At 37.4% G+C, this 16290-nt stretch overlaps 1 protein-coding gene across 2 annotated transcripts in view; it reads left to right on the forward strand.

Annotated features, from left to right (window-relative positions):
• ptprua (protein tyrosine phosphatase receptor type Ua) overlaps window positions 1-14905 on the forward strand; it is a 177583-nt gene extending 162678 nt beyond the window's left edge. For both annotated transcript variants that reach the window (XM_056741056.1, XM_056741057.1), the window contains 7 exons: window positions 4530-4665; window positions 6416-6565; window positions 8387-8701; window positions 10534-10659; window positions 12648-12805; window positions 13380-13515; window positions 13599-14905. In XM_056741056.1, the coding sequence (XP_056597034.1) occupies window positions 4530-4665; window positions 6416-6565; window positions 8387-8701; window positions 10534-10659; window positions 12648-12805; window positions 13380-13515; window positions 13599-13661 (1084 nt within the window). In that variant the 3' untranslated portion in view covers window positions 13662-14905. The remainder of the gene's footprint in view (window positions 1-4529; window positions 4666-6415; window positions 6566-8386; window positions 8702-10533; window positions 10660-12647; window positions 12806-13379; window positions 13516-13598) is intronic.
• Window positions 14906-16290: the final 1385 nt, after the last annotated feature.

The following is a 16290-nucleotide window of genomic DNA, read 5'->3' on the forward strand; positions in this document are numbered from 1 at the left end:
AAAAGGCTGCACACAAATCAATTACTGTAAAATACTTGTGCGAATGTGGCACTGAATTCATAACAGTCAAAACATCAGCCACAATTGGTGCGAGTGGTATAATTAACTGATTAACTGCCCTTAAATCTTGAGTTAATCTCCAAGTTTTCCCATCCGCTTTCAAAACAGGATTAATTGGTGTGTTATATGGTGAATGTGTTTGTTCGAGGACACCCTGCTTGACAAAGTTTTCAATCAAATGTTGAATACCTTGTTCCTTATCTTTAGACAAAGGGTATTGTTTAATGTAGACAGGTTTGTTTGTTTTAAGTTTAGCCCGATGAGGACCCATGTCAATGAAACCAGTTTCATCCCTGAACTGAGACCATAACAAAGGGTTAATCATGGTGTCCGCCCCTATAGATATGCTGCTACCGGAGGGAGTTACCCTTGAGCCGCTTATCAGTCCACTCGTAAGCAGAGGATCGACGGATGCCTGTAAACTAGACAGAAAGGAAAAACAACCTTGTTATCAGTAAACTTAATATCCATGCCTAATTTATGCATCATATCACGACCTAAAAGATTTAGTGGAGCACCTGTAATAATTGTGGATTTGTGGAAAAATGGTTTAAGACCATTGGCCTCCACATTACTCGAAAATGTTAGGGTTATCTCACATAAATTAGAACCGACATCTCTCTGTGAGTATCCCTATGCTTGATTTGAATGCCACTCAGTAGGATATGAAGCACCGGTGTTCTCATGTCTGCTCTGTGGTGTGTGTGTGCGAAACTTGTGCAACTCTCTGCACTCTTGTTTGTAATCGCCCCTCCTTCGCAATGAAAGCAAATGACCTCAGACTTCTTCCTTTGGCTAGGGTTTACAGCTGTTAGTTCAATGTTCCTTTTTCCTAGATAGCCTGTAAACATGGCATTCTCTAAAGTCATATCATGCAAGTTATTCTGATCAATTGCTTGTTTATGATTCATGTTATTTAACAGAGTATTGACAAATAGAGGCTTTATATCATTGTTCATAGGCAATTTAGAATCTTCAACCCATGCTTTCTTAAAAAGTACAAAAAATTGAGCAGCTGAGTCTCTTGCTGCCTGTTTCAAAAGATAAGACCTGTTGACTCTCTAAAAATGTATTAAGAAACACTCTTATCTGTCTAAAAAAATATTTCAACATCTGTAAAATTTTCCCAAACAACGCATGTGGGTTTGCCCCCGTATCGCTGTTTGTGATTTTATCATTTTCAATTGATATTGTGGGGAGGGCAAACTTTTCTCAACGGTCTATCATTTAGCGTGTTTCCAGCTCTTACCCAAACCATTGAATTTTGAGGGTTTGTAGTTACATTAGGTTTATCAATTAATTTTTCTGGTTTCATCTCTATTGGTTTTATCGACAGTGATGGTGCAGAGGGAGAAGTCTGTGTTTCGCAAGGGGCAGTTTTGATTTGCATACGCAACAATTTCATGTCTTTCCATACTGCATAAGCTTTAAACATGTATTGATAATCCCATATTGGGTCTCATGCCCTTTGCCAATAACATACACTAATCAGAAAAGGACCCTTCCCTCGGATAGGGAATATAACATTTTCGGTTTTATTCCCTCCAACCATCCTGCAAGATTGCTAACATATGGATCTGTATACAATCCCTGATTATTTCTGTACATACAGGCGACTGGCGTTTCACCCGGCAGTGGCCTCGAAACAGAATTTTCCATCTTACACTTTCAAACCCGGCGGTGATAAGACAGTACAGTACAGACAAAACAAAGAAAGACCCTCGTGTTCAATCGACCAACAGTTTCAACAGTGCTGCATGTATTATATTGTGTTCAGAGGTGGATATTACATTCACCGTCCTTTTCTGACACCAATATTTCAATACATGCAGTAACAGTGATATCAATAATATTTTCAATTTTAACTGTAAGAATGTTATCTTTTAGAATAAACATTAAACAGATTTTATTTATTTTTATTTATTTTTTGTGAGTAACAAAGCCTTTACCTCAAAGCTAACACTTCGATCCCAAATTACAGTGTGATCAAGACTGCATTAACCATTCATATTCGTGCGTTAATAATTATTTTATTAATTACTGTTGCCAGCCTCGCTGTCACAACAATGGGAAGTCGAATCCCACTAACATGAATTGAAACCTATTCATATTCGTTAATAATTATTTTACTAATTACTGTTGCCAGCCTCAGTGTTACAACAATGGGAGAATCAACTCCCACTAACATGAATCTAAACACACAAGAATCCTACAGGGTAAGCGTTAGATTTCTTTAAGTCATAAAAACTGTATAGAAAAACACTTACCCCTTTTAATGTAGGTCTGTGTCCGATCGTCAGTGTGCCAGAGGTATTTTGTTCTCTTTCGTTCAATGAGAGAAGAGTCTCCCCTCAGACGAGCCCCCAACTGAAAGAATGTAAACTTCTTACGTCCCCTTGTCTAACAATTTTCTACGGTTGAAGAGTCTAGTCGACGGAACACACAGAGTTTCTGGATCCAGGAGACAAAGTTTGACACAGACACAAGTGCTTGTTCAATCAGAGTCCAATGTTTATTGTTTTAGGACTAATACTTATAATTTTCTCTTAGGAGGCGTCATATAAAACCACCTAAACAGTGGAAAATCACCAGACTTTCTGTTTAGTCTTTCCTCCTGAACAATCAGATATGATTACATATTCATTATTACAATAACAGAACAATCGTCCATAGGCATCATTAGGAACCTTGATATGGAGAACAACAGATACTTATATCAACATAAGACAGCATGACATGATAGAACTTCCAACGAGGTTAAACAACAAGAATGAAAAACACATCTTATATGAATAGAAGCTAATATTAATAGGAATTAATAGGAATGAATACATATGATACATGAACTTTGTATTAAACACAGATGCAATATTTGTAGAGGACAGGACGAAATCCTATTAATTCCTATTAATATTAGCTTCTATTCATATAAGATGTGCCTTTCATTCTTGTTGTTTAACCTCGTTGGAAGTTCTATCATGTCATGCTGTCTTATGTTGATATAAGTATCTGTTGTTCTCCATATCAAGGTTCCTAATGATGCCTATGGACGATTGTTCTGTTATTGTAATAATGAATATGTAATCATATCTGATTGTTCAGGAGGAAAGACTAAACAGAAAGTCTGGTGATTTTCCACTGTTTAGGTGGTTTTATATGACGCCTCCTAAGAGAAAATTATAAGTATTAGTCCTAAAACAATAAACATTGGACTCTGATTGAACAAGCACTTGTGTCTGTGTCAAACTTTGTCTCCTGGATCCAGAAACTCTGTGTGTTCCGTCGACTAGACTCTTCAACCGTAGAATATTGTTAGACAAGGGGACATAAGAAGTTTACATTCTTTCAGAAAGAATGTCTGAACAGTGCTTCGTCAGTGTTAGTGTCTCTTTCTTTGAAATCTGTCTTTGAAAGGCAGCAAGTGTTTTAGGCTTATATTACAAAAAAGCATTGAAAGAATGTTTTCTCCTGTCAATTATAAAGGGTGAAACACTCGCACATGTGGTTCACCGGTCCAAGGATGTATCTGTGTTGCACCCCTTACAGCACTTGTTCCAAAAAACGGATTGACTGTGATATAAAGCAAAATTCTCTCAGAATCAGCAGGACTTAAAAAACTCAGATATGGTTAAATGGTTCATGTAAGATTGGCAGTACATTGAACAGATCCATTTGTTTTGATGTCACATGTCCTTTAAGGTTCACTCTGTCTCTTACATAATGTTGCTATAAAGTTTATGTGCAATGAAAAGCTCCTTTATTTGTTGGCCCTATGCCTCACCGAAGGCAAATCCCACCCACATTATATTTCCTCTTGTCTTCTGCTCTCGAGTAACAAGTGAACTTGAAAAAGTATCTGTGTTTAAAACAGCTAGATATATCTGTGTTGGCCAAATAACGTCCAGATTTAGCTATTTTTGACAAGTTTCTTCTCTCTCCTGTCCTGGTCATTAAAGACAAAAACATGTAGTGTATTTATTTATTTATACCATGGTCTGTATGAATACTCAATTCTGATAACCTGGAAGGTGTGCATTAAAACCTGTTAACATAACAGAAAATAACAGTCGTTTTCACCTAATTTATCAAAATTACACTGTGAACGTCAATAACAGCTTTAACTTGGCAAATGACCGTGGTATAAATGGGATAATCCACAACTAGCCGTGCGTTAAAGGGTTTTAATGCACGATGTTGGGGCCAAGAACCACTCGATGCGAAACCGTGGTTTTTAATCTGAATAATTGACTCTAATTGGTCAATTCTGAGAGTCTGTGATCAAATATGTTTGTAAATTTTCTTGCATAATAAAAGACGTTTTTTCATGTAATAATAAGGATAATTGACATCAGTACTCCGATGTAGCCAATAATTCCTTGTGCATTACCCCTTGCATATAAAACCATTTCAGATGTCAGGTTCATTCAGAGATTCATGAAGAGATTCATTCTCTTCATGTGTGTTTGCAGTATGGGTGCAGGCCGTACGGGCTGTTACATAGTGCTAGACGTGATGTTGGACATGGCGGAGTGTGAAGGTGTGGTGGACATCTACAACTGCGTGAAGACGCTCTGTTCACGACGGATCAACATGATCCAGACTGAGGTGAGAACTTTTTCAATTCACTTTATGCTCTGTTTCTGCAGTAAAATGAAAAGCTGCACACACTGTTCAGCAGTGATTCAGAGAAACCAAGAGACCTGTTTTTTGGGGGGGAGATGGCATGTGGTAATATAAAGGCCTGCAGAAGTTAACATCATGCCGTTGGTTTTCATCTAGACCAAATGCAGCTGTCATTCATTCATGTGTAAAATCAAAGGCCGTCATTCTCAATAATTCATATTTTAACTCATTATTTAGTTTTTGTGCCCGTCTTTTACCATCTACAGTATGTGTTCTATTAAGAAACAAGATTCAAAGCACAAAGCACCTTGAGGTTGCTTAGTAAAAAGATATTCAGAAATATTTAAAACACCTTTTCAATGAAAACTTTCTTCACTTACATAACTCATAATGTCAGCACGCAGAGCAGGATCAAAGCGGCTGTGAATGTGTTTCTATTCAAGTAACCTCTCAGGGGTCCAGCGCCGGACAACAAAGAGGAAACGATCAATTCATGTATAATCACTGTTCACTTCATATCAAAAGAGCGTTTAGAGCAAGGCCATGAAACGTGTCCTGTCTAGACTGCTGTAAAATGAATAATGTAATGCAAGACATATCTTGTGTGTCTGTATGTTGATGCTCATAAGAAATAAAAAAACTGAAGGTCAGTCCAATAGACTTTCTCAACAAAGCCAAAGAGACACAACAGAGTCATCTTTTCTAAGGAAACAACATTTCATAGAAGTGATTAACATGTGAGGTCTTCAAATTATGCAAAATAAAAACCTTGTTCATTATTTCAATTTCTTTAATAGTTTTACTCGTTCAACATTCCTGCTTAAAAAAAAAGAAAACATTAAAACCATTACAACGTTTTCTTTGAATTTTTAGCAGGGATACCAGTAGACACCATTACAGTTTCCATTAAAACCAGAATAAATCCCTTAAAAACCATTAAAACCATTACAACTTCTTTAAAGGGATTTGTTCTGGTTTTATGGTTCTACTGGTATGTGATGGATTATATTGGTGGGATGTTAAATCCTACTGGAATAATGCCCAAAACACACTACAAAAAGGATTTTTGTAATGGTTTTATTGGAAAAAGCTGATGGTTCATAATGGTATTTTAATGGAAACCAATGGAATTTCTGTATTGGTTTCTGTTGGGTTTCTATAGTTTTTTTCAGCAGGGATCCCTGCAAAAAAAAAAAATAGAAACTGTTAAAGAAGTTATGATGTTTTTAATGATTTTAAAGCAATTTGTATTGGTTTTAAAGAAAACTGTAATGGTTTTACTGGTATGTGATGGATTATATTGGTGGGATGCTAAATCCTACTGGAATAATGCACAAAACACACTTCAAAAAGGAATTTTGTAATGATATTAATGGAAAAGCTAATGGTCTAAATGAAGAGAGAATCAATGTTGTGTTAAGAACATTCTGAAAATCATTTGAAAGTAAAAATGTTGCTATTTTCAAAACTAATGGCTGGTGGAATTGTGAGATTTTTATGTGTCAATAATACAGTTGCAACGTATCTTTAATTATATTTTATATTGTATACTGTACTTGGTTCAAAAGTTTATTTTTAGTTTTGTTTATCGTAATGTTGGAATGTTAAACGTCTTTCAAAGCTGCATTCAACATTTGGTCACAGCACTGATGTTTTTTTGGACACGGGTCTTAAGGATGACTTGTTTTACCAGTTTGATCTGATGTTACTATTTGGCTCTTGTGGTTTTCAGGAACAGTATGTGTTCATACATGATGCCATACTGGAAGCGTGTCTGTGCGGAGAGACTTCAATCCCCATCAGTGAGTTCACTCTCACGTATAAGGACATGTTGAGTGTGGACTCTCAGACCAACACCTCTCAGCTCAGAGAAGAGTTTCAGGTGAGTTATTTTATCTTATCTACAGTTCATCATTCACAATGGCTACAAATGGTGCCAAGACTATCTTAAAGGGAGAGATTACCTAATAATAAAAAATATGTCATCATTCTGTCATCTTTAGCCTCATGTTTAATAATCTGTATGACTTTTCTGTGGAACAAAAAATAAGATATTTTGAGAAATGTCTCGGCTTAAGCTCCAGTTCTCCTTTTAACCAAAGCAAGTTGACATTTTTCCAAAGAGTGACATCAGCTTTATCTCTCAGAAACAAAGTTAATGTACCAAAATGCTACATCACTGATTTTCATTTTACCAACAATATTCACTGATTCATTTAAAGGCCCAGTATAGGATATTTAGGGGCATCTAGTGGTCAGGTTGCGAATTGCAATCAAGGGCTCGCTCCACACCTCCCCCTCCCTTTTGAAGAACTACAGTGGCTAGCAAAGAACTAAGATGTCGTCACGTTTTCTTATTTTTCCTGAAGGAGAAAACGTATTTACGAAATGCATTCTGTAAATTAGTTTGTCCGTTAGGGGTACTGTAGAAACAACATGCCGGAGATAGAAATAGCTCATTCTGAGGTATAATTTTCAAAAGTCTTTATACACCACTGAAGACATAGTTATATTTGTTATATTACATTTCTGTCAACAGATCCGCCCAAAAATTGCGCACAGCACCTTTAAAGCAACTTTAACTGTGCACATGTTCTTATAGTTTGTTGCTTTTAATGTTATTTTGTGATATTTCCAAGACAAATCTCATGGGCTCTTGAACAACGCTGCTGCTTTATTCTCCTCGGTGCCTCATTATGCACACATTTTAGTGGACACCAAGAAACACATTTAATTCAAACCCTTAACTTTACTTAAAGCCGTTCTTTACTTTCTTCCTTTAAAAAATGAGAAAAGACGTCAGATACAGCAAGTGCAGTCTTCTGAACAGTCTCTCAATCTGTGATCTAAATAACAAACGCTTCGCAGTCATGCGGCGTACCCCTCCAATATTTCCGGCAGGTTATGCGCGCCGCATACTAAATCACCGTCCGAGACGGAGATGAAGTCAACCAGCTGTGCCGTCTATTTTCGTTCATTCGGTGTGAATTTGATGAGGCGTTCTCTCACCTCTCAGTTCTGCACGTGTGTTTTAACAATCAACTATTAATGGTTTCATACCTAATGAACCCCGAGTGAAAACCTGCTCATGTCCACCTGATAACAGAGCCGAATCTAATCTTCATCATCATAATTATAATGTCTCATTTGTGCTGTCAGAGCCCATCAGGAATGAAAAACATCAAGTTTAATAATCCACAATTCTTGAGTTTATTCTCCCCGAGACACACAACACACCTGTTTGTATGAGACCAGACTCCATTTGTTTGCAGCCATTAAGCTGTGCGGCTTTACCTGCTATACAGCAAAATGTGCTTTTCTCTGCATCCACCCTCAGGAGATTTGATGGAGTTCCCATTTGTTTCATGTCAACATGGAGACATAAAAACAGAAACAAATGAGAGTTTAACTGTTGAAACACAAGAGTCTGCAGGTGTAAAATGAATGTAGATTGTAGAGGTCACATAATCTGGATGTGAGTAAATTTGAGTTCATATTGAGATCTTAAATAATATTGAGTTATGATTGAAGACTTGACAAATCTGTGCCCTGTTTGACACATTGTTGACATCTCTTCTCAAACTCTAATGACACACACATTTGTAAGATTTCTGACTCACAAATCCCATTTTCTCTGGTTATTTCTTCTATTGTGTCTTTATTCAGACACCTGCGATCAGTCTGTGTATCTGATGTTTTTCAGACTCTAAACTCGGTCACCCCTCACCTGGACGTGGAGGAGTGCAGCGTGTCTCTGCTGCCGCGTAACCGTGAGAAGAACCGCAGTATGGACGTGCTGCCGCCCGACCGCGCGCTCGCCTTTCTGGTCTCCACCGAGGGAGACGGCAGCAACTACATCAACGCTGCTCTGATGGACAGTTTTCTGCAGCCGGCTGCGTTTGTGGTGACCCCTCACCCTCTGCCCACTACCACCACAGACTTCTGGAGACTTGTGTTTGACTACGGCTGTACCTCCATCATCATGCTCAACCAACTTAACCAGTCTAACTCGGCCTGGGTAAGACCCCACTATTCACACTGAATAGAAATGAGCAATATTTTGTAAGCTTGTTGTATACTGTAGTTGTGTTTTGAGTGTAAACTGAATCTTAAAAATTCCATTTTTTTTTGGCAAAAAGTCACAATACATGAGCAAAGTTACTTTCTTCTGTTGTATTACCATATTTTATGATCCACAACAAGGCTATATCGGTAACACTTTACAATAAGGGGCTTTTTGTAAACAATAACAGACTGGCAATGGAAAGTTCATAAAGTTACTAGGACACCCACACCGGCAGTCAATGTGACATGATCTCTATCATACAGACTCTCTGATGCACATTATCCCAAAAAATCTAAATTACTTAATGTCTTAATGTTTCACCTGATAAAGCCTTGTATGTACCCTGGGTGTTATATGTGAGGGGAAGTGTGCACAACCGTTTTCTAGTTCATTTCTTTCGTCTGATGCATGCCAGTGTTTTTCAAGCCATTATCACAGCCAGTTAGTCAGCTAACTTACTAGAAACATCTCTCGGTGTTCTTCTTCAGCTGCAGCGAGCCGTTTCCGAGCTGTCGGAGTGTATTTGAATGAATGTTTATCTTTTTACGCAGCGTGTCACTTATGTTAATACACCGTGACAAGCCTTTATCAAATTCTATCTTGTGCCCTTTATCTCAGCATAGAAATATAGAGTTTAACGGTGTTTAAGAAAGCAGTGCTGAATGAGATCAGTATGAAAACTAGCATGAGAGAAAATTAATTGACACATTGAGTAAATGGTAATCTTTTGGGATGCTGGAAGGAAGGTTGGAATAGAAAATGTGGCCGATATGAAGGAATGAGCAGGGATTGTTTAACCTGATGGGTTGTGATAGGATTTACAGAGCTGACTGGCCTGTCACCGGCACTTCCTCAACTTCCTCATTTGTGTCATTTCCAATCCTCTGCTTACATTTTTACTTTGTGCAATGGCTTCATGTTTTTCTAAATCTGTATGACCTTGCGGAAAAATTCACTCAGCTCTTTTCCATACAGTCCAATGAAATCAGTCAGTCCAAACAGTCCAAAAATCGAATTATAAAACGTCGGTTCTGGTGCTAGATTCTGATTGGCTGAGCCAAGTTTTAAGCCGTTATAAAATACCTCAATTTTTAACGGCTGACCGCATTACTAGCCGAAACATCATTTTATTTACTTAATTTTATGAAACCTTGCTTCTCATATGGAATAACCGTTTTATAAAAGTGATAAGTCCCGCAAAGCAGTGGGTTACAGTGCATTTTATAACAGCTAAGGGGGTTTTAATGACTCCGCTTCACATCGTGCCACACAACCCTTTGCATGGCTTACTGCTTTAAGAAAAACATCCCAAATGTAGGAAATCATACTGGGGAGAGCAAAAGCCCAAAAGCCGGGATTTAAACGTCTGAGATTCTTCTCTAACACACGCTGTCCACTAGGCTTTCAGCACAGACCATCAAGACACAATTACTATTGCAGATGTGTCATTTACTTTCCCTAAACATTGAAACCACAGCTATCGTCTGATTTAGTTGTTAAAAAGGCTTAATGGGCTCAAAACACATCTCTTCCGTCAGCACCTGACCAATCAGTTCTGATCTCTTTTCTACTTTTTCTATACGACAAAAACCTAACTTAGCTTTGTGTACTGTGGTAGGCTTTGTGTGACCAGTTTTATTCCACTTATGCTTTATGTTGTCCTTCAGTTGTTCCAACTGCTTCCATTGTTTATCTCATTTGTAAGTCGGATAAAAGCGTCTGCTAAATGACTAAATGTAAATAAGGCAACTCACAGCTGATGTTTTCTTCTTTCTTTCTTACAGCCTTGTCTTCAGTACTGGCCTGAAACAGGTATGCAGCAGTATGGACCCATGACTGTAGAACTGCTCTCCAGATCCACCGATGAGAATGTTGTCACTCGTCTGTTCAGGGTCAACAATATCACACGGGTAAGTGTTTGTGTGGTGAAGAATCTGAAAATACAGTTAATGAGATATTGCAATGAAAATCAAGTTCATTTCAAAATCAGATTGATTTGATTGATATCTTAAATTATTCTGAAATAACATGAGGCCCTGGCTAAGATTCTTAGGGGCAGGGCTCTTGTGAGACGCTTGCCAGCCTGTGTGCAGGCGCAGCAGATGAGGCGACCTCGAAAAAGGGGATTTTAATGATAATTAAAATTTAGCAAACCAAAGTCATGATACAGTTGGATTGGAAATATACTGTTTTATTGTGATTTTTGCTAGATTTTAGAAATATCTGCATTTCCCCATTCAAGTAGATATGACTGTGGACTTCCTATGACGTAAATAGCTGCCCAGAGGCGTTAGAAAAATGAACGCCAAGTGACACGACTTCCGTAAACGGACTTTGGTTTCATTTCATTTAGTTTAATCATGATCATATCATGCTTGACATGTTTGTAAAATGCAAAACAGAGACATTTCCACAACTACTGTCAGGCTTGGACCCCCAATATACATTTCCCACCCAGTTTTGACATCTATTTCAGCATCTCATTGAAGTCAGACTTCAATGACACAGACTTCAGACAACACAGCGCCAGTGTTTCACTGCACAAGGACACTTACACATAAACAAACACCATTTGCAGGGATCCAGCTAAATAAATGTCTGAATAACTTAAACAAACGCTCTTTGCAGCCTCCTGTCAAATTAAAAGTCTGTTAAACTCATATTTTACCACATCGACCCCCTTGAATAAAAAAAATTGATCACAGAGTATATTGTTTACTCCTAGTAAAATTTTGCTATTTATCAATAAAAAAAAGATTGTAATTTAAAAATAGTACTTAAATGTAAGAAGGCATAAAAACCAAAGAAAAAAGAAAATGTACCAGTAAGATACTGGTTTATTAACATAATTGTACATTATACAGTCATCGGTATAGGTATAGCCGAGAAAAAACTATCGGTACTCGTTCTCTGTCTTTATAAAATGGTATACTGCATTCCTAATTATAAATTACATCTAAAATAAATCGTTATATTGTAACTTAACACAGACTGAAAGTTTACTTCATTAACAAGTTAACTTGTCCCAAATGTTGTGACCAAATGATGGTTTGTAGTTATTAAAACATATATTTCTCGCTAAATAAAGAGAAACATATGTCATTATTTTTGTATTAATCTGCAATATGTAACTTTTGGCAGTCCATCACTTTGTCGCCATCTCTGTTTAAAACATAAAATTACGGGTTACTTTGGAGCAGATTTTTACATGTGTTACCAAACTGCAGATTTTTCCATGAAACAATATATAAATCATTCTTATAAGCTTAGCATTATGAATCGGGGTAAGATAAGATGTCAGTTTTGAACAATGATTGTTTATGTACTTGCCAAATAACTTATTTTTAACAAAACAAAACAAAAAATACAGATTTAAAGTAGCATTAAATTATGGGTTGAAGGGTTGAGCTTCATGGATGCAGTCAACATTTAAGGGGGTAACACCACCCAAAAATAAAATTCTGTCATCATTCAAGTCTTTCCAAACCTGTATCAATTTCTTTGTCCGGTTCAACACAAATTAAAGATACACTACCCGTTCAAAAACAAAGTCGCACGCTCTAATATTCCATTAGACATCAGTTTTGATTACGGCACGCATTTGCCGTGGCATCATTTTGATAAGCTTCTGCAATGTCATAACATTTATTCCCTTTCAGAGTTGCATGAATTTTTCAAAATACATTTATACAGGTTTGGAACTGGAGACGGAGTAATTCATGACAACATTTTCGTTTTTGGGGGAAGTATTCCAAAAATGAAAATCTGGGCAGAAATCGAAAACGAAAGTGAACAGGGCAGCGAACAGCAAAGCTAAACCAAGACCTGCTGTTTTGCATGAGTTAAATCTTTTTCTTTCTTCTCTCTTGGTCTCGATCCTTCTGTCTTTATCACACAGTTGCAAGAAGGTCATCTGGTCGTGAGACATTTTCAGTTCCTGCGCTGGTCGGCTTATCGGGAAATTCCAGACTCCAAGACGGCTTTCCTGAACCTGCTGGCACAAGTGCAGAAGTGGCAGAGGGAATGCGGTGATGGACGCACTGTAGTGCACTGCCTGTAAGTTTTAAACGGCTCTGTTTCCAAATGCTAATTGAAGTTACACATCGTTGAGTTGATTATAAGATCTGGGTCACCACAGCTTCAGAAGACCCTCAACAGTGAAAACCTGCTTCAAGCTTTACATCTCTGGCTGCTTCTTAATGTCTTCATTGTCCTCAGTGTTTGACTTCTGTCCCCTAGCACACAAAGCCGGCACCTGCTGGAGTGTGTAGTTTAATGCGTGGAGCCTGTATTAATGAGAGCATCTTGCAGACGTGTTTAAAGCGGTGCGCCAGGGTGCCCTTCTTCTATCAGCAGCCCCAGGGAAATGATCTTAGCTCAGTAGGATGTGACATTTTTATTGCATGACTTCCCCCCTGAGCGCCGGTGCTTTCCATTCCTTCTTTCTCAAAAAGTATTGCACGCGGTCCTTAGTGACACAAATATTCCTTTTTTATAGGCGTCCCCTCAAGACATCTCCAACACAATAATCCTCCAGCTTTAAAAGTGTATTGCAGAGATCCCTCTCCTAAATGTGTCACAAGTACTCCCATTTTTATCTAAGATGCTAATAAAACTCGTTTTCTTGAAGAAACGGTGGCGGACGTAGTGGCACTTTCTGCGCTTGCACCATGATAATGGAGATGGTGCATCATCACAACATGGTGGACGTGTTCTACTCTGTGAAGACTCTCCGGAACTCCAAGCCCAACATGGTGGAGTCTATGGTCAGTGTTTGATTTATTTGAATGTCTTGTCTTGCTTGCAGATGTCGCAGAAGCATCTGACGTGTCATTTCATTTGTTTACAGGAGCAGTACCGTTTCTGCTATGAACTGGCTCTGGAGTACCTGGAGTGTTTGGAGGTCAGATAACACCAGAGCTCATGAGCACGATCAACATTTGTTCCAACTTCTCCATCTTGCCTCCGATATATTTCTTCGTGCTCGGGTCGATTCGGGCCCGTATTAATGAGCCTTTCCGTCATCTTATGAGATTGCACATCTATGTCAAGAGTGGGAATGCCAGACTATACGCATTTCTTTAACCTTCGACCTGTATTGTCTTCTGTGCACTTTTGTTTTCCATGTTTCTCCTCTGCGGCTCCTTGTGCCAGATATTCCTGCGCACCCCTTTATGGCATTGATGCGATTTTACCCACTTTGAGATTAATATGTACATCTTTGACCGTGTTACTGGCCAGACTCTCTCTGCCTTATATACTAAGCAGAAGGAAAACACGCTGCAATCCAACGAAACCATGTGACAGCGACAAAATGGGTGATATTGTGTACGTACATTATGTTTATTGTTGTACACGGTGCAATCTACCGCTTTTAACTGAAAGGATTACTTGAATGTGAGGAGGTGATTCTTGATGGAGCTTTACTATACATTGAATGACTTAAAGGTGGTGTGTCGTTTTTATTTTAGCATTGTTCTCCCCTGTTTTTAGTGACTATTTTCTTCCTAGCCCAATCTTAATATGAAGAGACAACTATTGATGAGTGAGGGAAGAACTTGTGGCTCAACATAGCAACCAGTGACGTTTCCAAAGGCATTAACTGTTTTTTGGACAAATTAAAAATAGTGTTTACGTATCCAAACCAATCAGTTTTGCACTTGTTTTTGTTCAAGTCGGCACACGAATGACACCGCACCTTTAAATCAAGATGTATGAACTTGACGATGTTAGTATTTTGACAAGCATGTGACAAGAAAATATACAAAGATGGCTTTAGGGTTTATTTCTTGTTTTGTGTGTATATATAATATATATTTTACAAAAATGTTTCTAGATGTTGTCTATATGTGCCAACTCATTTTTGTATGTGTGTGTGTGTGTTTGAGAGGAGGATCACTCATGGATATGCATGCCTGTTTCACGTTTCATCGCAATCCATTGTGACCCGGTCTGCTTTGGGTTTCTAATGCTAGGTGCCCGCTGTCAATGTGTACAGTTAAAAAACACATATATGAATGAAATAGAAAAAAAAAGCTACTGTGGGAATAAAGTGAGGCACTCAACAAGAAATTGCTTTTTATCTTTGTATTTATTTGTTGTGTTTTATTTTCTAAATAAAGATGTAACATGAAAAAATAAAACATTTTGATGTTGCTTTTATCTCTTCATTCTGTCATTATTGATATTCATTTTTTAATAACTTTTGTCTCGCTCCAAATATCTAATACCAGGTGCATTTGACAAAAATCTCCTTTTTGCCCATTGCTGGTTCATGTTAGCTAATGTTTTATTATACTTATAATGCTTAACTGCTTTATAAGGTAGCTTAAAATACAAACCAAACTAGTGTTTATTGTTCGCTTATGTTGGTTCTAAGTGCATTAAAAGTGAATTATGTTAACAGATATATACATAAATGTATTAGTAAATACATTCAATTTAAATTAACATTTATTCCCAAATTAATGAATGTTGTAGAAATACTTTTGATTTGTAGTGTAAGTTCACTAATTTAGTCACATTAACAAATCCTAATGTTTTAGAAATTCCCCACTGGAATAATGTAAAAGGTGGAATCTATGTACGAAGAATGAAGTTTGCAATAAAGATTCAAGTTTAATATGGCATATAACATTCAATCCATATCCAATTATATATGAAGAGTTTGCTTCCAAAATGAGATAACTCTGATTCCAAAAATCATGTTTTTCTACTGTCCAATTAATATCAATCAAACTGCAGTTGGTTTGTTTTGATTTAAGCCATAATAACAAAAAGATACAGCTCACCAACATAATAAAACACAATAATAACGCATGAAAAACATGAATTTTGAAAAATTTCAAGTTATATCATTTTGGAACCAAACTTATCATATATGTATATATATATATATAAATTGTAATTGTTCCTCCAGGCAAATGTTTCTTTTATTTGCACTTATAAGTTGTTTATTATCAACGACAGAAAAGTAAATTACCCCAATTATTGCTTATCATCATGGTGGGTTTGCTTTTCATTATAAACATTTTCCACACTTGTTATTTATCAGATGTATACAGATGAAGTGATGCTGCTTCAGTGGACACACTTTAATAACATATTCCTTTTACACATTTTATTGAAGTATTAATATAATTCATGCATTGGTTATATACTGACACGCCCACATTAGTGTTTGTATGTGATACTCAGTGATACGGCCCATAGCAGCCGTGAGGTTGTTACTCCGGCTGCAGCAAGAAGTGAATCTTCCCAAACTGTGATTTCATTTGTGCTTATCATTTAATTAGACATGCTTTAATGGGCTTTTTATCAAATACCTAAACAGGCCACTGGCTTTCAATGATGGCGATGGATGACTCCTGCTGATCCATTGATCTCGTTCTTATTTCCACAATGCGGTTTGTTTACAATTGTCTGATAAGGTCAAATGAACGACTGCTTTCTCTGTCTCAATGAAACGGCCTACATTTATCTTTCTTTCTTCTTCCGCCTCTTCATGCATTGGGTTACACACTACTTAACTCTACATGATC

Source organism: Triplophysa dalaica, chromosome 25 (genome assembly GCF_015846415.1).
Source record: "Triplophysa dalaica isolate WHDGS20190420 chromosome 25, ASM1584641v1, whole genome shotgun sequence".
Lineage (NCBI taxonomy): Eukaryota > Metazoa > Chordata > Actinopteri > Cypriniformes > Nemacheilidae > Triplophysa > Triplophysa dalaica.